The sequence below is a fragment of the Equus quagga genome, chromosome 16 (assembly GCF_021613505.1).
Source record: "Equus quagga isolate Etosha38 chromosome 16, UCLA_HA_Equagga_1.0, whole genome shotgun sequence".
NCBI classification, from domain to species: Eukaryota; Metazoa; Chordata; class Mammalia; order Perissodactyla; family Equidae; genus Equus; species Equus quagga.
Window position 1 is genome coordinate 60,423,933 of NC_060282.1, and position 20,445 is coordinate 60,444,377.

At 41.1% G+C, this 20,445-nt stretch overlaps 1 protein-coding gene across 1 annotated transcript in view; it reads left to right on the forward strand.

Moving 5' to 3' along the window:
- Window positions 1-20,445, forward strand: part of CLVS1 (clavesin 1) — a 163,882-nt gene that overhangs the window by 119,885 nt on the left and 23,552 nt on the right. Inside the window, exons 3-4 of the mRNA XM_046641927.1 lie at window positions 12,931-13,041; window positions 16,486-16,721. Coding sequence (XP_046497883.1) covers window positions 12,931-13,041; window positions 16,486-16,721 — 347 coding nt within the window. The remainder of the gene's footprint in view (window positions 1-12,930; window positions 13,042-16,485; window positions 16,722-20,445) is intronic.

Consider the following 20,445-nt stretch of genomic DNA (forward strand, 5'->3'; position numbering starts at 1 on the left):
CCAATGAATTATAACCTTTCTGGGATCTGCAGATAAAACTTTATCCACAATCCGAAACTGCAGAAAAACCCGATGCCCTTTCTAAACTCTAGAGAACTCTGGGTTGGTACAGCTTCTCAGAAGTCAGCAATGCCTTCCAGGAGCAAACAGTCAAAGAAAATCCGTAGCCTGTAATCACTTGGCACAATTGCCCAGCAGTCTTCCTAATGAGCACATTCTTTCCTCTCTCATGCTTGCTACTGATATACATATAAAGCATGTGGCGTGTAGCTGCTATTGCATGAGCTCTCCATTTCCTCGCAAGTAGATGGATATGTGACTTCCCCACTAATGACTACCACGTGGTATAATAGAAACCCATTACCATGAAATACAGCCTTTTCAACAGGCTCTCTTGTACCAGTAAAGCCCATTTATGCTGCTGAAAATGTTTTATCTGTCTGCTTTGATGTGGGAAATGGGTATCATTAGTAGGACATGCATGAACTGAATAGAAAAAGCCTAACTTCATGCTTGTGTCTTTACGCCGCCTGCAGACCTACACGTATGCAGTTGTAAGAAGGAATAGATTCCTTCTGCCAAGGGCCTGAAAGACAGAGCTACTAAAAGGAAGGAAGCATAAGGTCTAAAAGACGGCTCATGTGTTCATCCCCTTCCTTTTCTTCTTTGCATTTGGTTTTCAGAGGAATCTTAATAAATGGGGGCAGTTCGTAATATTTGTGAATTTGAGTGGTCTGTTCTAGTTTTCACATAAGAACAGTAGAAGAGGTGAGAAAGGATGAGAGTGAGAGAGGACTGCCAGTGTGAGCTAAGCTCCCCAGGCTGCACAGGGCAATGTGATTTTGAGGTCAGATGTGTTTTGTATCCCGTTGTGAAGTATGTTAGCCTGCAGGCATTATGAATCTTAGAAAATAGGACTAGTAAGTGCTTTATTATCCGGCAGGAAACATGGCCAACTGCCGCCAGGAACATCTGTATCTTATTGTCAAAGAAAGAAAGAGGAAATAGTTTTGCCTCTATAGTGTTGCTGCCAAACCCTGATCAAACACGAGAGAAGGCACTAAGTGATGCTTAAATGGTGCCAGTGTGAAAACGAAGTGCAAACAAAGTGCCCATCTAAAACTGAAGTGCATTTCTAATGGGTTGCAAGAACTCTTAACATTGCCCAAGACTCCCAAAGAAAATAAGAGCCCCTTAGAATGTCCTGCAATGTATCTTGTACCGTACAATTTACCTTGGCATTTTTTGTTTAGCATTCCATGTAAGGCAGAAAAGATCATCCTTAGAAATGCTTCTACTATACTTAAAAATATGGCTGCTCCCATATAGGGGAATTTTGAAATATTCACAATAATTATATTTTTTTAATTTTTAATTTCAAGGTAATTGTAGATTCACATGTGCTTGTAAGAGATCATACAGAGAGATCTTGTATGCCCTTTGCTTAGTTTCCACCAATGGCAACATCTTGCAAAACTATAGAGCAATATCACAACGAGGGTATTGACAGTGACACAGTCAAAATACAGAACGTTTTCCTCACCACAGGGATCACCATGTTCCCTGTTACAGCCTCACCCACTTCCCTCCACTGCCACCCACTCCTTAACCCTGGCAACTACTAATCTGTTCTGTTTCTATAACTTCGTCATTTCAAGAATGTCATATAAATGGAATCGTACAATACAGAACCTTTGGGATTGGCTTTTTTCACTCAGCAAAATTCTCCAGAGATTCATCCAGGTTGTTGTGCAAATCAGTAATTGTTCCTTTTAATTGCTGAGTAGTAGACCATGATATGAATGTACCAATTTATTTAACCACTCACTCATTGAAGGATATCTAGGTTATTTCCAGTTCGGAGCTATTACAAAGAAGTCTGCTATGAACATCTGTGTACCAGTTTTGGTGTGGACATAAGTGTTCGTTTTTCTGGGATAAGTGCTCTGGAGTGCAATTGCTGGGTCATACGGTAGTTGTGTGTTTAGTGTTTAAGAAAACTGCCAAACTGCTTTCCAGGGTGTCTGTACCATTTTACATTCCCACCAGCATGGTATGAGTGATCTGGTCTCTGCACATCCTCACCAGCATTTGGTGTTGTCATTTTTTTTTAAGTCATTCTGATAGGTTCATAGTGTGCTGTCTCATTGTGGTTTTAATTTGCATTTCAGTAATGGTTAATAATGTGGAACATCTTTTCATTTGTTTATCTAACATCTGTATATTTTCTTCCATAAAATGTTTCTTCAAGTATTTTGCCCATGTTCTAATTGGATTTTTTGCCTTTTTAGTGTTGAGTATGGGGGCTTATTATATATTCTAGATATTAGTCCTTTGTTAGATATGTGGTTTGCAAATATTTTCTCCCAATCTGTAGCTTCTCTTTTCAACTGTTTCACATGAACTTTCACAGAGAAAAATTTTTTAATTTTGGCCATATCCAATTTATTATTTTTTTCATTTAATGGATCATGCTTTGATAGTCAAGTCTAAAATTCTGCCTAGTCTGAGATCTTAAAGACTTTCTCCTATATTTTTCTAAAATTTTTATAACTTTTTGTTTATAAGTTCATGATCCATTCTGAGTTAATTTTTCAAGACGTGTGTGGATTAAATCTGGTTCATTTTTTTCCTGTGGAAGTCCAATTCCTACAGCACTCTGTTGCAAAACTTTCTTTCCTCTCTTGAATTGCTTTTGCATCTTAGTCAAAATTTGTTGGGCATATTTGTGTGGATCTATTTCTAAGTTCTCTATTCTGCTTCATTGACCAACGCATCTTTCTCTCCCCCAACACCACTCGCTTGACTACTATAGCCTTATAATAAACCTTGACATTTGGTAGAATGATTCCTTCCACCTTATTCTTTTCAAAATTGTTTGAATTATCCTAGGTCTGTGTGTTTCCATATAAATTTTAGAATAATCCTATTGATGTCTATACAAAATCTTGCTTGGATTTTTATAGGTACTGCATTAAAACTATTTATCAATTTGATGGGAGTTGACACATTTAATATGTTGTCTTCCAATTCACAACATAATATATCTTTCCATTTATTTAACCCTTTTTTAATTTCTTTCATCAGCATTGTGTAGATTTCAGCATACAAATCCTGGATATGTTTTGTTAGATTTATACTTAAGTATTTATTTTCTGAGCAATTATACATGGTAATGCATTTTTAATTTTGATGTCTTCACGTTTATTTTTCATATATAGAAATATAATTGGTTCTTTGTATGTATCTTGTATTCTGCAGTGTTGATGAACTCACTTATTAGTTACAGGAGGTTTTTTTGGAGATTCCTTGGGATCTTCTGTGTAGATGATCATGTTATCTGAAAATCTATTTTTCCAAGAGTTTTTTTGGCATGAATGGGTGTTAAATTTTCTCAAATGGTTTTTCTGCATCAGTTGATGTGAACATGTGATTTTTCCTCTCTGGCCTTTTAATGTGATGGATTACTGTTGTAAAGCCACCTGGGATACATTTTAATCAGGTATGGTAAGACTCACAAATGTGGAAATCACTGTCTTGAAAGAAGAAATTTGTTCTATTCACAGATTCCTAGAAACAGAGGGCAGGGTACGCCATACAGGGGGACACATCAGAAGTACCAGGGTCAGTCAAGAGTCAGAGGGAGTGAAGAGAAAACTTGGGCAAGAGCCTTTACTGTGGTTTTCCTGGGAAGGAATGGGCGAGGCAGGGAAAGGAGGCTAAGCCAGTTTAGGATTGGCTAGTTTGAATAATTTCATTGGCCTCCTGAGTATAGGGGTTGTCCATAGTTGGCTGGTACCTGGTCCTGAGGGTGATTGGGGCAAAAGAATAATAGCCCAGAGTGTAAGAGCCCAATAAAGGAGACAGTTGACGTGATGAGTGCTGGATTGGCTAGTTTGCATATGAAGGGAGTGCTCCCAGACTAGTCATTTGCTGTCCCCAGGAATCACCTAACTTTGGGAGGAGCAGTCCCTGCCTGGTCCACAAGGCCCCAGATGTCAAAGCATCAAATATAGAATCTAGAAAATGTGGCTAATACATTAGATTGATTAGTTTTTAAATATTGAACCAGGCTTACATCCCTGGAATAAACCCCAGTTGATCATAGTATATAATTCTTTTTGTGTATTGCTAAATACCATTTGCTAATATTTTGTTAGGAGTTTTGCATGTATATTTATGAAGGGTATTAGTCTGTAATTTTATAGTTTGTTACTGTTTTTGTTTTGTTTTGGTATACTAGCTTCATAAATGAATTGGGAAGTATTCCTTTCTCTTCTATTTTCTGGAAGAGATTGTACAGAATTGGTGTTAACTCCTCTTTAAAAGTTTAGTAAAATCTTGCAGTGAAGGTAACTGAGGCTAGAGTTTTATTTTGGGTAACTTTTTGAATTACACGTTTAGTTTTCTTAATAGTTCAGGGCTACTCAAATTACCAAAGTCATATTAGGTGAATTGTAGTAGTTTGTGTTTTGTAAGGAATTGGTCCATTTCCTCTCAGTTGTCAAATACACGTCTGTAGAGTTGTTTGTAGTATTCCCTGACCATCCTTTTGATGTCTGCAGAGTCTGTAGTGACATTTGCTATTTCATTCCTGATCTTGGTAATTTGCGACGTCTCTGTTTCTTTGTCAGTCTTGCTAAAAGTTCATTTGTATTACTGACTTTTCCAAAGAATTACCTCTGTTTCATTTATTTATTTATTTATTTTACTGTTTTTCCATTTTCAATTTCATTGATTTCTGCTCTTATCTTTATTATTTCCTTTCTTCTGCTTGATTTGGCTTTATGTTGCTCTTCTCTTTCTACATTCTTGAAGTGGGAGATTTGATTAGTGATTCAAGATTTTTCCTCTTTTCCTTTTTTATGTGTTTAGTGCTATAAATTGCCCTGTCAGCACTGCTTTAGCTGTGTCTCACAAATTTTTTTTTTTTTGAGGAAGATTAGCCCTGAGCTAACATCTGCTGCCAATCCTCCTCTTTTTGCTGAGGAAGACTGGCCCTGAGCTAACGTCCATGCCCATCTTCCTTCACTTTATATGTGAGATGCCTACCACAGCATGGCTTGCCAAGTGGTGCCATGTCTACACCCAGGATCCGAACCAGTGAACCCCAGACTGCCAAAGCAGAACGTGTGCACTTCACCACTGTGCACCCAGGCCAGGCCCTCACAAATTTTGATATATTGTATTTTCCTTTCCGTTCAGTTCCATATTTTTTTTTAATTTCCCCTGGGAATTCTTTGATCCATCCATGAATTATTTAAAGGTGTGTTCTTTAGTTTCCAATTTTCCTGTTATCTTTCTGTTATTGATTTCCAGTTTAATTCCATTATGGACAGAGAACATACTCTGTGTGATTTCACTTCTTTTAAAATTGCTGGGTTTGTTTTATGGGCCAGGTATGGTCTATCTTGGTATATATTCCATGGTCACTTAAAAGGAAGTATATTCTGCTGCTGTTAAGTGGAGTGTTTTACACATATCATTTAGATACTGTTCATTAATGGCATTGTTGAGTTCTTTTATATCCTTGCTGATTTTCTGTCTAAAATTCTATCAATTATTCAGAGAGGGATTTGAATTCTCCAATAATAATTGTGGATTTATCTATTTCTTCATGCAGTTATATCAGTTCTGCTTCATATATGTTGCAGCCTAAATAATTATACTTGAAGTGAGTTTCCTGCAGACAGCAAATATAGTGGATCATGTTTTCTAATCCACTCTGCCAATCTCTGTCTTTCAGTTGTTGTACTCAGGCCGTTTAAATTAAAATTAATTATTGATCTATGAGGGCTTAAGTCTGCAATTTTCTTTTATATTTTCTATTTGTTCTCTCTGTTTTGCATTTCTGTTTTCTCTTTTCTACCTTCCACTGGGTTATTTGTACTTTTTTTAGTGTTCTATTTTTATTTATCTTTAGTGTTATTGAGGATATCTCTTTGTATAACTTTTTCAGTGATTGCTTTAAGAATTGTATTATATATTCACAACTTATCACAGTCTTTTGAGGTCAACATTTTGTCAGTTCAAGTGAAGTATGGAAACCTTATCTCCTTTTACATCCCTTTTCTTTCCCCAATTTATGATATAGTCACCCTAAATATTTCCCCGACATATATTTTTAACTCCATCGGAGTGTCATAATTTCTGCTTCAATTTAGAAAACTCAAGAGGAGAAGAAAAGGCTATCATATTTACCTATGTTTTTGGTTACTGTGTTCTTTCTTTTCTCCCGATGGCCTAAGGTTCCTTTCATCATTTCCTTTCTGTTTAAGAGAACTTCTTTAAACCATTCTTTTAGGGTAGGTCTGCTGTCAACAAATTTGCTTGGTTTTCCTTCACCTAAGAATTTCTTGATTTCCCCCTCATTCTGGAAGCATATTTTTGTTGACTATAGAATTCTAGGTTGACAGTTCTTTTCTTACAGCACCTGAAAAATATTGTGTGATGTCTGTGTGCCTCCATGGTTTGTAATGAGAAATCCACTGTCATTGCATTTTTTTCCGCTATATACAAGATATTTTTTCCTTTGGCTACCTTCAATATTCTGTCTTTGGTTTGCAAAGATATAGTTATAATGTGTCTTAGCATCAATATATTGGAGTTTGTACTGTTTGGTGTTCACTTAGCTTCTTCAATCTGTAGGTTTATGTCTCTTGCTAAAATTTGAAGTTTTCAGCTTTTATTTCTTGAGTACTTATCTGGCCCTGGCCCCTTTCTCCTCTCTTTCCAGGACTTCAGTGTTATAAATGTTAGATCTTTTGTTATAGGCCCACAGGTCCTTAAGGCTCTGCTCATTGTTTTAAGGTCTATTTTCTTGCTGTTGTTCAGATTGGGCAATTTCTGTTCTTCTTTCAGTTCACTGACTTGTTCCTCTGTCCCTTCCATTCTGCTGCTGAGCCCATCTGCTGGGCTTCTTTTTGGGGGGGGCAGGGGTGGGGTTATTGTATTTTCCAGTTCAAAATGTCCTTGTGGTTCTTCTTTATATTTTATACTTCTTTGTTAAGACTTCCTATTTCTTTTCTGAGATTTTCTTTCTTTTTATTTGTGTCAATTTTGTTCATGTTCATAATTGCTTGTTGAAGCATTTTTTATTATGGCTAACGAAATCTTTGTCAAGTAATTCTAACATTTTTATGACTTGGTGTAGGCCCCTGTTGATGGTCATTTTTCATTCAATTTTATCTCTTTCTGGTTCTTGGTGTGAAGAATGACTTTTTAATTTTAACTTGGACATTTCTGTATTATTCTGAAATTCTGGACCTTATGTAAATCTCTTGTTTTAGTTGGCTTTTTGGGATACCGCTCTAGAGGGAAAGTGGGGTCTGTGCCTCATTACTACCTGGTGGGGGTAGAAGTCCAGGTTCCTCACTCGGCCTCTGTTGACACTCAAGGAAGGGGACTTCCTCATTACTACTGGGCAGGGGCTGGGAGTTCTGGCTTCCCACATGGTCTCCACTGTCACTATGGTGGAAGTGGCCTCATTACCACTGAGTGATAGTCAAAAGACCTGACTGTCCACTCTTCTGACAGCTCCCAAGTGGAGAAGGGGAGGGGATCCTCGTTATAGACACACAGGGGACAGGATACTGTTTATAATATAATATGAATGCCTGGCACAAGTAGACACCTGGTCAATGGCTGTGGTATCATGATATCTCAGGAAGGTTTTGGTAGCTCTGCACTTCCGACAGGACATGTCTCTTTTGGTAAGTGATAATCAGGGCATTAACAGTTATCCTCTCCCTGGGAATTACATCTAGGGAGCTGACCCTGATTCTTTAGTCAGACTCAGTTCTGAGCTCAAAAGTTGCTCCTGCTGCCCAGGCACCTTGCACAACTCTGAAACGGTCCTGCCACGTCAATGATGCCGTATGTCTCTGGTTCACCCTCTTGTTTTCCACAATGATGGCCCATCTTCAATAATTATTCCACTGTTAGATTCATGTGCAATAGAACTTCCTTCATCTCCTTTCCTTTCCTAAAATCGAGTTTACCCCACTCAATTGTCTTGCCAAATTTCTTTTTTAATTTTTTTCCTCCGTGTTTAGATCTCTCCCTCATCACTCCATCACTTTCTTTGTCACTGGCTCCCCCTCCATTCATGTTAAGTCAGTGTTATTCTACTTCCCACACTCTCTGATGTCAGACCCTTATTTTAATAACATTCGGATGCTTTCACAGTTATCTTATACAGGAAAATATGGCAGACAGATGAAAAGATGTTTACTCTGAACATGCAGAGAACAAAGAGGGAACCCTGGACATGAGTAAGCGGAACTCAGATTTTCAGGTCAATCATTGAGTCAGTCTCCTATTTAGGAGGGATGGAGAGGCAGCACTCTTTGAATGCCTTGGGGACCACTTTGGAAGTTGTGCTTGCTAATTTGTCTAGTTTGAACGTGTATTTGTGTGACTTTGGGCTTAAAGGAGGGATTGCTTATAGAGAGGTTAGCACTCCAAGCTACCTCTTCGTGTCATCACTATTCCAAAGAAAAACATTAGAGAGGCATGACTGAAATAAAAAGGGGAAGTCCGTGAAGGCAAACCTGACTCAGCAGCTTAGAGTGTAGGTAGAATCCAGGTGGAGAAGGCAGGAAAAGGAGTCAAAATCACAGAGGGCCCTGGTCAGTGGCAGTTTCTGCAAGTACACTTTAGAGAATAACCCAGTGCTTGTCGTGTGGTGGGCAGTCATAAATATGTGCTGAATTGAAGAGATGCATAGTATGAATTGATTGTTCAGTAAAGAATTAAAGACACTGGGCTGGCCCTGGGGCCGAGTGATTAAGTTCCCTTGCTCTGCTTCGGAGGCCCAGGGTTTCACCAGTTCAAATCCTGGGCATGGACGTGGCACTGCTCATCAGGCCATGCTGAGGCAGCATCCCACATGCCACAACTAGAAGGATCCACCATTAAAATATGCAACTATGTACTGGGGGGATTTGGGGTAAAAAAGCAGAAAAAAAAGAATTAAAGACACTAAATCTGTCATTACGTAATTGCAATTTACTGTTTTCCCCACTACTCTGTAACTCTATATCTGCATTGTGTGATACTGTGTCATCAGCGTCAAGCAGGCCATCAATGAATGGATATTAAGTCCAATTTTAAAAACGTGATCCCATTTAGGAAGGAATAAAGGAAAAAGGAAATGAAGGGCAGGGAGGAAGGAAAGGAGAGCTTGGGTAACCATTGGTGCTGTTCCCCGACGCTGTTGGTGCTTCCCCTACTGGGCACGTGCTAAGGTTCCACCTCTTGACCCCTGAGAGGTCAGGCAGGTGTTTGGCCTGTAAAATGTGGCAGATGAAGCATGTCGCTTTCTGGAGGCCAACTTTAAGAGCTAAGAGGGGACTCCCCGTGTCGTTTCCCTCTGCGATGGCAAGAAGCTCTGCTCCAGATCAGGGAGGCTGCATCCCTTGCTGAGAGCAAATCAAGCACAGCTCCCTACCAACCCCACAAGGGCATTTTGTGTGAGCGAGAAATAAATCTTTAAACTTTTTTTTGCATGTGAGGAAGACAGGCCCTGAGCTAACATTTGTTGCCAATCTTCCTCTTCTTTTTTGCTTCAGGAAGATTGTTGCTGAGCTAACACCTGTGCCAATCTTCCTCTATTTTATGTGGGATGCTGTCACAGCGTGGCTTGATGAGCAGTACTATGTCTGCACGTGGAATCTGAACCCATGAACACTGGACCACTGAAGTGGAGCTCAGGAACTTAATCACTACGCTGCCACCAGGCTGGCCTTTCTTGAGACTTTTAAATAATAAAGAGCAGCAGTGTGTGTTACTATAACATGATGTAACGTATCCTGAATGCCCTGGTGGTGCAGTGGTTAAGTTTGCACGTTCCATCAGTGGTCCCGGGTTCCTTGGTTTGGATCCTGGGTGTGGACCCATGCACCACTTGTCAAGCCACGTTGTGGCAGGTATCCTACATATAAAGTAGAGGAAGATAGGTATGGATATTAGCTCAGGGCCAATCTTCCTCAGCAAAAAAGAGAAGGATTGGCAGCAGATGTTAGCTCAGGGTTAACATTCCTCAAAACTGAAAAAGAGAGAAAATAGTAAGTGATGTCTTTAGCATTGGAATGGTAAATGATTTTTCTTCTTTCTTGTCTTCTTGTATTTTCTAATTTTTCAGATGATTTTTTAAATCTATTTTTCACTTTTCTAGAACGGATATTATTTTTGTAATAAGGAAATAAATGAATTCAAAATAAACTAGGGGACAAATTTTATGATTTGTATATGTTTATAACTTGAAATGATGTCATATTTTTATTGAAAAATGCATGAAATGTGCAGAAATTAATACGTTTATTGAACCTAGGGTATACATTTTGGTGCATACTCTTTAGTTGCCAAGAACTTTGAAACACAAGTGTTGCCCTGTCATTGATTCAAGGCCTACCATCTAAGACAGATCTGCTCCAGCCCCTAAGAAATGCACCTTCAGGGGGTGCTGGATGCCTTGGGGTCCTGGGAAACATTTGCGTGACAGACAACTTCCCCTTTATCTGCAGTTTGCTAGTGAGCCCAGATAACTGCGACCAAGGAAGATAGTATTGCTCAGAAGAGGGTTGTGTTGGCTAATTTCCCCCTCCCTCGCCTTTCCCTTTGCACAACATGTGCGCGGGCGCGCGCACACACACACACACACACACACCTTTATTAACAATGTGGTCAGGCTCATTAAAGAATACCCAGAACATTTGCACCTTGCCTTTATTACACAGGAGGCCCTCCCATTTGAATTTTGTAGGAGGGACCTGAAGAAAAGTGATCCTGTGATCCTGTTTCTCCTGGGGCCCAAACCCAGAACTGAGGCTCAGGATATTATGTGCATTTCTCTGCACATAGCTGCTGGCTGACCTGGATGAGATAATCAAACCCCATGCCTTCAAGCTGGCAGACTTGAAGCCAGGGCCAACCGAGAGAGAACTGGCAGTCTCAGCCCTGTATGTTTTCTTTCAACCTCCTTTGACACAAACAGAAGACAGTTTTGAAGTCTTTGATGATTGAAGTTCCGTAGATTAAAACTGAGTCTCTAGATATTTCTAAAAGGTTAATATTTTCTTTGAGATCTGTACCTATTTCCTCTAGAGAATTATTTACAGTTTTCTTTGACTTTACTAAGCTAGACTCTCAATAGAAATAAAAGCTCTCTTATCAGTCTTATTAGAAAAGATAGTAAAGTCCCGGTTTTATAAATAAACCCGTTACTCTCATTCTTCTTCTATAGCTCCTCAGAAGCTGGGTTTAGTGTGTGGGATAATGAATTAACTCTGAATAAGAAGCTCAAAAGAACCAAGAAGAGCGATACTAATTTAGCTCAGCACTTATTGCAAAGGAAAAACTTTTGGGAAGTTTTTTTTTTTTTTTTTTTTTAAGAAACCAAAGAAGTTTTAGATCCTAGACTATACCTAAAAGAAAAGACAAACTTATTAAGAACTTTTACATTTCTAAAACCAGATTTGGAATAGTGAGAGGTTATCACAAATGTACAAATTAGTATAAAGCAACTCTCTACCCCTACAGGGTGGTTTTATTGGTTTTTTTTTTAAATAAAATAAACAAAATAAAAAATGCCTACTCCGCAAAACAAAGACTTCTACTGAAATTGTCTAGTGTAGTCTTCAAAATATTTAATTTCTTTTACTCTAAAATGTCTAGATAGAGGCAAAAATTATTTTTAAGTTTTTTAAACGTCAACCCGTAAGCACAGTTCCACATGCTCGCATTGGAAAGTAGGTCTCCGTGTGGAAGATGCCCAGGGATCCCGTAGAGTCAAAAGGTTCTGAAAAAAGTTAATAACCCTCTTTCCTTGTTACTAAAAAAGACTCAGGCGAGGCGTTTCATGCACCCTCAGGGAGCAGCTAGCTGCCTGAACTGCTTGCTCAGGACTAGGTTCCTGCTTTCGTCTCATCTTGCTAACATTTTACAAACATGTTTGTGGCAATGAAATTGATTGCCAGCACACGCAGCAATTCAAATTGCATTAGATGTTCTTTCTCTTTTAATTCCATCAACGGAGATGAATGCAGTGCAATCTGCGGAGGCCCTTCTTCAGGATCTCAGGACCTGGTGCTGTGGGACTAGCTCAGACTTTATGGTCAAGGTCCTTATTCTGTGCATCTAATTAGCACCGAGAGCAGCTTATAAAACAGAAGCTTATGCCCTGAGCTGGATCCTAAAATTGGAACCATTTTTAAAATACTCTTATTTCTTCATATTTACAAAACATGTTGATCTGCAGAAAAGGAGGACCATATTCCCTAAATTAGAGGAATCAACTAGCCCATCAATAGATGAGTGTCTTTTCCCTGGAACCGACTGTGTGGGTCTCAGGATGAAGTAAGGCGTCAGTTCTTGAATCTGTGAAAAAGTAGCTGGCAAACAGTGTCAGACGTTGGTGGAACCCAGAGAGGCCCATCTCTTAAAATCCTTTGAAATCCTGCTCCCACCCCTTCCTACACAGCACTCACTCACCGGGAAAGTTCAGCTATTGTCATGATAATGCTGGTGGAGACGGCTGGAGTGGGAGAGCAGAGAATGAGGGGAAAGACAGTTTGTGCTTAGCACTTGTGGGAACTGCAGCCTTGGCTCCCTAACACCACGAAGAATTCCAACTCCCTCGATACCCAGGCCGCACATGCTTCTGTGCCCTGTAGGAGGTCATATACCTGTGACTCGGAAAAAACAGGCCTGGCACCTATCCATGAGTTTCAAGTTATGGCGTCAAAGGGGAGGAGGGCGGCAAGGGGAAGAGAAGAAACCTTCGCAGCTAGAAGGGGTGTGTTTTCTTTCTCTCCCACCATTCGCTAGTGCTTCAGGCAGAGAGAAGAAATTGGTTATTCTCGGGGGTGCTGGTCCAGTCTAACCTTGAACACGTGCTAATTGGCGTGTGTTTCTCTCTTTCTGCCCCAGGACAGCTTTCCTGCCCGCTTCGGAGGAGTTCATTTTGTCAACCAGCCCTGGTACATTCATGCCCTGTACACGCTCATCAAGCCGTTTCTTAAAGACAAGACCAGGAAACGGGTAATGAAAACAAACACCCAATGGGGGGATGCGGAGGGACAATTATGGTGCCTCTCTTCTCAATCTCTCCCTCTCGCCTTATTTTTCACTGCGATTTTTCTGCTTTTCTGCAGTCCCTGAGCATTTGAGGCCCAGCTGGAGTTTGCAAATGACCTGGATTTAATCAATAATTTAGTAGAACTGGGTTATTTTCAGAGTGCCAGTGACAAACCAAAGGAAACTTTGAAGGCATGCAAATACCAGATGCCCATTTTACTGTAAATGCTTGTGGGAGAGATGGGGTCAAGAAGCTTCCTGTTCGTGGAATATTTTAATAGCTAGCATTTTGTCCTGCAAATATATTATCGCTATGAAGAATGTTTATAATTTGTATTTTCCCCAAGGCTCTTGAGTCAGAGCTGCCAGCCCCACCACCTCTGAGGCTAGGAAAGCATCCTTCATAGAAATAATAATGCTCTTAGGAAGAAGGCTTTCAAGCTCTTAATTGCATCAGTTGATGACATTTGGGAAGCCAGCGTCTTCCATCAGAGCTGAACTCTTTCATGACATTCTGATTAGCTGAGAACCTGAACATTCCTTAACCACTCTGAATCTCAGTTTCCTCCTTTGTAAAATGGGGAAACTAACCCCCACTCACAGTGTTGTTGGGGTAATTCAATGAGACAGTGTATGAAAGCAGGTAGCATAATGCCACTCACGTAGTAGAGACTCAGAGACTCAGTGACTTTCTCTCTCTCTCTTTCTTTTTTTTTTTTTTTTTACCATTTAACTCTCTTTTCTTTTAAACTTTCTGATTTCAGCTGCCTCTTGGGTGAGGAGCACCACCTCTCAAGGGAACCTGGTCAGGGTCATTCTCATAGCACCTGACATATGCCCCCATGCTGGGGAAGAGCTCTGAGTGTTCAGGGGGTAATGCTGATGTGAGGGACCCTCCGCCCCCCATATATGCTCTGCAGGGTTCCTAACTTCTAGACCTCAGATGCTTCCAGGTCCTTAGGAAACATTGCAGTAAGGTATGGGAGGGGTAGTTACCCTGTCCCCAAATAAGTGTGAAACTAGGAACTGGAACCCACCAGCCTCAGGAGGCAGAGACATTCTGAGGCCTTGCTATCTGTCCAGGGCTCAGGACAGTGCTAAGGACAGAAAAGTGTCCCAGACTGTTCCCAATGTGGCTTCAGACCTCCTACTGGCTTTGTCTTGTACTGACCAGTGGGAATTCTTCCCACAAAGCAATCGACACTTGTTGCTGAGCCATAGAAGGGAGTTTCTGGAGCTCTGGGCAGAGAACAGACTCTGGCAGGTGGAGGGTCCAGCCTCCTACCTGCTGAGGTCCTCCATCCCACAGGACCCCCAGGAGAGAGGGCCAGTTTCAGCAGCACACCCTGCTCTTTAAGAACTGGAGGTGTTGGGTGGGTGGGTACAAATGTTTGCTCTTCACACCAGGGCCAGTATTTAGCGCCAGGTTTTCCATGCTTCAGATACTACAATTCAGATACACACAATTCCTGTGTGATGTTTTACAAAACCCAGAATACGTGAATTTCTTCAAAAGAAACAGTTCTTATTAAAATTCAGTCATACCCAATTGAACGTCAGCAAACATACATTGTTTCCCTAAGTGCTACGCTACTCTTTTGAAGAATCTGACACTCAGCTTCTTGTCCCCTTCATCCTGAAATGATGCCATGACAGCATCAGTTAGAATCAACACAACAGAACAAAGTAGCAAGTGTTTATTATATACTTATATAGTACATTATAATTTAGTATGTAGTGTATACAATATTATATGGTATTGTGTGGGCCTAGAATTGGCCACCCCAAGGTATGTCTCTTTGGCGTGAGGATTATTTGGGGCTGGTTACTTTTAATAAAAACTGCAGACAGGAAAGGAGCTCTGAGAAGCAGAGTTCCTTTGCTAAGAAACATTTACAATTGTAAGGGAAATCTCCATTTGTAAAGTTGTCTCCCTCTCTGTACCAGGAAGAAGGGGGATGACCTTATCTCTAGAAACTCCTATCAATACAGAATGCAAGGACTTAAATCTGCATAATAATCTTATTCCTGTTTCTGGTAACCTCCTGTAACTGACTCCCCCACCCCCAACATCCTCCTTTTTCTTTAGCTGAACATGATATTTAAGGTGGTGGCTTCAGCCATTTTGGTGAGTTGCTCAGCTTGCCTGAGCCTCTCCCATGTATACATGTTATAAAGCTTTATTTAATTTTCTCCTGCTATTCTGTCTCATGTGAATTTAATTCGTTCTCCGGCCAGAAGAACCCAGAGAAGGTAGAGGAAATGTCTTTCTCCCCTACAGTGTATTATTATACTATATTTAAGTATTTTAAAAATCACATTTACAATTCATCATGGTTAAGTATGGCATGTGTGTGTGTGTGTGTGTGTGTGTGTGTAACTGACGGTCCTATAGTTGGGTATGACTTATGTGTATTGTGCCTGCAACATGAAGAAGTGTGGGAACCAATGTCATTACACAGATACACTTTAAATAAACATTCAGGAGTCAATTCCTGAACTGCAGTCAATGGTAATTATCAACTTGTGATTTATTCACTTCGTGTGTTTATCTGAAAATAATTGTAATTTGGGTGTGTTTCCTCCCCGGCTTGACCAATTTCCATTGCCATCCGTTATGTGCTTTAGAGGATGCCAATTTGTTTGGGTATTAGCCCTCAGTTCAGACAGAAATGGAAAATTGGGGCAAAAATATCCCACAATAAGTTCTTAGGCCACAGTTTTCAATTCCATTAACTAAGAATTGATGGAGCTTTGACCTTGTGCCCCCACCACCCAGGGAGCTAGGAGTGTATTACAAGAATAGGAAAACACCATCTGTTTTCCTGAGTATTCTTCTCTTCCCATGAGGAAGCAAGACATAAATGAGCAAATCAGAAAAAAACAGAAGTCATTACATAATAAAGAGTTAACTGGGAGGAGGGTGGGGAGGACCAGAATGGGCAAGTGTCACTGGGACACACTGAGGCAGAAGCTGCCCCCTGGTGTAGGCCCGGGAAGGACGGGAGTGTTGATGGGGGTACAGAGGGCAGGGAGTGCTCCAGAGGGACCACAGAGCAATGTGGAGATGAGTGTGAAGCGTGATTGGGGGTCTGGATGGTCTGCATAGCTACTTTCTCCACCAGCAGGGGTAATTAGGAGATGACTGTATGTATAAATCTGGGCCATGGCCAAATAATATCCAATTTGTTTATAAACTTCATTTTTAAGGACTATTAATTCAGCCCCCTTTCTAAGCAGTAAATTAACATTTTATGAAGGGTAAGCCACAGACACAAAATTGAATGCCTCTTTAAACACCATGATCACCAGCGGTGTATCCAATTTGTCATTACTAAATTATGTATTAGATTAAATGCCTGGTCATATGTTCAGGATTTTTTATTGCTAATTACTTTTTCTTTCTAGATTTTCCTCCATGGAAACAATTTAAACAGCCTTCACCAGCTAATTCACCCTGAATTTTTGCCCTCCGAATTTGGAGGAACCCTCCCTCCTTATGACATGGGAACGTGGGCCCGGACGTTGCTCGGTCCTGACTACAGTGACGAAAATGACTATACTCACACTTCCTATAATGCAATGCATGTGAAACACACATCCTCCAACCTGGAGAGAGAATGCTCACCCAAGCCGATGAAGAGGTAAGGCCTGGTATCAGAGCCTCCCAGTTACAGGTCAACAGGCATGTTTGACTTGGGCCTATTGTGGGTTAAGTAATTGAAGATCTTTATGGGCACACATTGAGTAAAATGAATTGCAATACATTCTCAGCTGATTTCACCAGAATTGAAAGCAAATTGGGCTTGGCTTGCCCAGAAATATAGTTGTCCCCATTGTATTAAAGAAATAGTTAAAGGCTAGGACATCGCTCATGTCATGATTACAGTCCTAGGCCCTAGGGAATCTGTTAATGTACAACAATGAAATGGTGGACCTTTGAGATATGCTGGATGAAAAAGCAATCTGCTAGAAAATGTTCCTATCACCCATGCGTTTGGAACCATTTATTGGGCATTTACTTGGCTGCAGGCACTGATTAGGCACTGGGAGCACAAATAGAAATGAGAAGTGTGCCTCAGGAAGATCTGCCAAGTAAGACTTGTAGCAAGGTATTGATAAAGCAGGTAATATTTGAGCTGGGCTCTGAAGGATGGAAGTCAGCAGCCCAGGCTTAAAAAAAAGGGGAAAAAGTTGGAGCCAGCCTGGTGGTGTAGTGGTTAAGTGTGTGTACTCTGCTTCCATGGCCCGGAATTCACAGGTTCAGATCCCAGGCATGGACCTGCACATCACTCATCAAGCCATGCTGTGGTGGCATCCCACATACAAAATAGAAGAAAATTGACACAGATGTTAGCTCAGGGTCAATCTTCCTCACCAACAATAAAAAAAAAAAAAAGGGAAAAGGCATTCCAAGCAGAGGAGACATCCAGAGGCACAGAGGCATTAGAGGTATGGGATATACTAGTGTGGCAAATAGGGTCAGGAGATGAGAGTGGACGTGGAATAATGTTCCAAAGATTGTTGGATCCTGGTGGTGTAGTACACTGCATACTGTATTCAGTGGAGTGCCATGAAAGAGGGGCTTTTTAAATTGATAAACAAATAATATATGTGTACCTTCTCATTATAAGAAGTAAAACCTTAATTTTAAGGCTAAAATCCCCTTCGACTGCTATCCTCAATCCCAATCCCTCCCCAAAGGGAACCACTGTTATCAGACTGGGATGGACCCTTCCACTCTGTCTTCCATACATTGCACTCATCTATACACATCTGAAGAAAATACCTAATGCTGTGTATTAGTTTGCTAGGGCTGCTGTAACTAGACATCTTAAAGAACGGAAATCTATTTTCTCACTGTTCTGGAGGCTGCACTCCAAGATCAAGGTGTTGGCAGGGTTGGTGTCTTCTGAGGCCTGTCTCCGTGGTTTACGGATGGCCGTCTTCTCCGTGTGTCTTCACATGGTCTTCCTTCTGTGCGTGTCTGTGTCCCAGTCTCTTATAAGGGCACCAGTCATATTGCATTAGGGCCCACCTCATTTTTCCTTAATTACCTCTTTGAAGACTCTATCTCAAAATAGAGTCCCATTCTGAGGTACTGGGGGTTAGGACTTCAATACGTGAATTTGGGAGGGGAAACAATTCATCCCATAACATATGGTTATGTAACTTTTTTCTATATCAACGAATCTAGAGCTAGCTCATGTTTTTAATGCTGCGTAGTATTCCAGAACATGGATTTATCTCTTTACCCATTTCTCTATTGATGAGCATTTAGGTTATTTCTGACTTTTTTCTCTGTCCCAAACAAAGCCCAATGAATGTCCTTGCTACGCCTCCTTCGTTCTCACAGGAAAGTTCCTCTGGGTAGACCTGGAGCCCTACAGTTGCTGGGTCAGAGGGTGTGTGCATTTTAGATCTAGTCTACACTGCATAGAGGCTCTTCAAAATGACCGTACTGATTGACGCTCCCACCAGGAGTGTGTGAGACTCTCCTTGCCCAGACCCTTGAAAAGTATTTGTTATCATCAGCCTTCAATTTTAATCATAATCCTGATGGTGGGACAATCCCATGTTATTTTTTGCTTTCATTTGTATTCACCCATCAGACATAGTTAAGCAGAGAAATGACATAATAAGGTATGGGTTTTATAAAGATCATGGAATGAGCAGGGAAAAGGAGACTAAAAGCCACAGAACACTGATATGGGGGCTCAGTGGGGAAGGTGAGGGCTAGCACCAGTGCTGAAGCAGTGGAGGACAGGCTGAACTCTGGAGAAGTGTGGAGAAGGAGGAGCGTCAAGGTTAAAGTCTCCTTTGGATGACTGGGCTCATACTGATCCTGAACCAAGAAAGAGTGTCCAGGACGAGGGTCCCCACATTTCCTGCTCAGTTATGAATACCACACTCAAGTGTCCAGAAAACCTCTCCTCTGGTGGTGGAAGGATCTGGAAATTCATTGACTCCCCAGGTTAGCAGTGGGCATTCTCTGTGGAGTGTTGGTCCTGGTGGCTGGGATGTTGACTTTGTGTCTCTACAGTGAAGGGACTGACCTTACTAGCATGGGTGAGATGGTCTGGCCTTAGTCTTGACCTACTCTCAGTCCAGCTGACAGCACAATAATGACAATGATAACAGCTCACATGACTGATAGTGTTCTAAGCCCTTCACCTGCCTTCTCTCTTTAAATCCTCACCACAATTGTATGAGAAAGGTATTATCATTATTCTCATTTCACAAATAAGGAAACTGAGACACAGAGAGGTGAAGCAACTGCCCAAGTCACACAGCTAGTAAGTGGACAAGCTGAGATCCAGACCTGGGCAGGCTGGCTCTACACTCTGTGTTCGTGTTCTCTATAAAATACGACATGCTGCCTGCTTTTCCTCATACTGTTATCCTCAGCTGTAGTGCGAGCCTTTTCTCCCTGATCCTGCCATGGGCAGAGACAATGACATCTTATGTAGCCTGTCCTTAACCCCTCTCTAGAGACTTAGATAAAGCCATCATACCCTTATATGTCTGAATTTCCAAAGTCAAGTAGCATAAAATAGGAATTTGCCACTCTTTCCCAGATGATCAGTTACAAAGTTACCTCTCTTTGGGGTGACCAGTCATGTCCTGACTCCAAGTTCCTCCTCTGAATTGATGTTGAGGATCAGAGGAGGTGACAGCTTCCATTATAAATGGTGAGTTCTGGAGGGTAAAGTCTTTCTATAACTTTTACTTACCTTACCCTCTCCCCAAGAATCCAACTCAATGTCCAACACGCAATACACACACAGCAGACGCCCTATACATGATCACTGCATATGAATGTCAACATTGAATGAAAGCCACTACTTCCAAAACCTGTCGTTGGTGCGCTTGTTCACTTGTTTCAACCAAATTGTCCACTCCTAGACAGAAAGAGATAATTTCCCCTGGCTTTCATGGATCCTGTCTTATACGATCTTATAACCCAGTAAGGGAGACAAGATGTGCCCACAAATAACTACAGTACAGTGTAGAATGGGAGAGGGACTGCAAAAGAGGTGTAAGAATCTGCTGCAGAGTTCCGAGGAAGCAGTCCCTAATTCTAACCAGGATGACCCTTAGAAAGTCTTCATGGAGGAAGGCATAGCTGACCTGGGTTTGGAGAATGGTAAGATATTAGAGTCAGCATCCAAGACTATGATGGGGAAGCTAGTAATTGCGTACATATCTTGTTACCTGATCAAGGCCACCAAGGTATCCTGCCCACTCCTGCTGTCTACTCAAGGTGGTGGCATCCTCGAGTCTTTGCAGCAGCAGGATGGGCAGTGGGGAGACGGTACCAGCAGTGACGCTAGCAAGGAGGGACCACCTGTGCTGTTGGACCGTGCC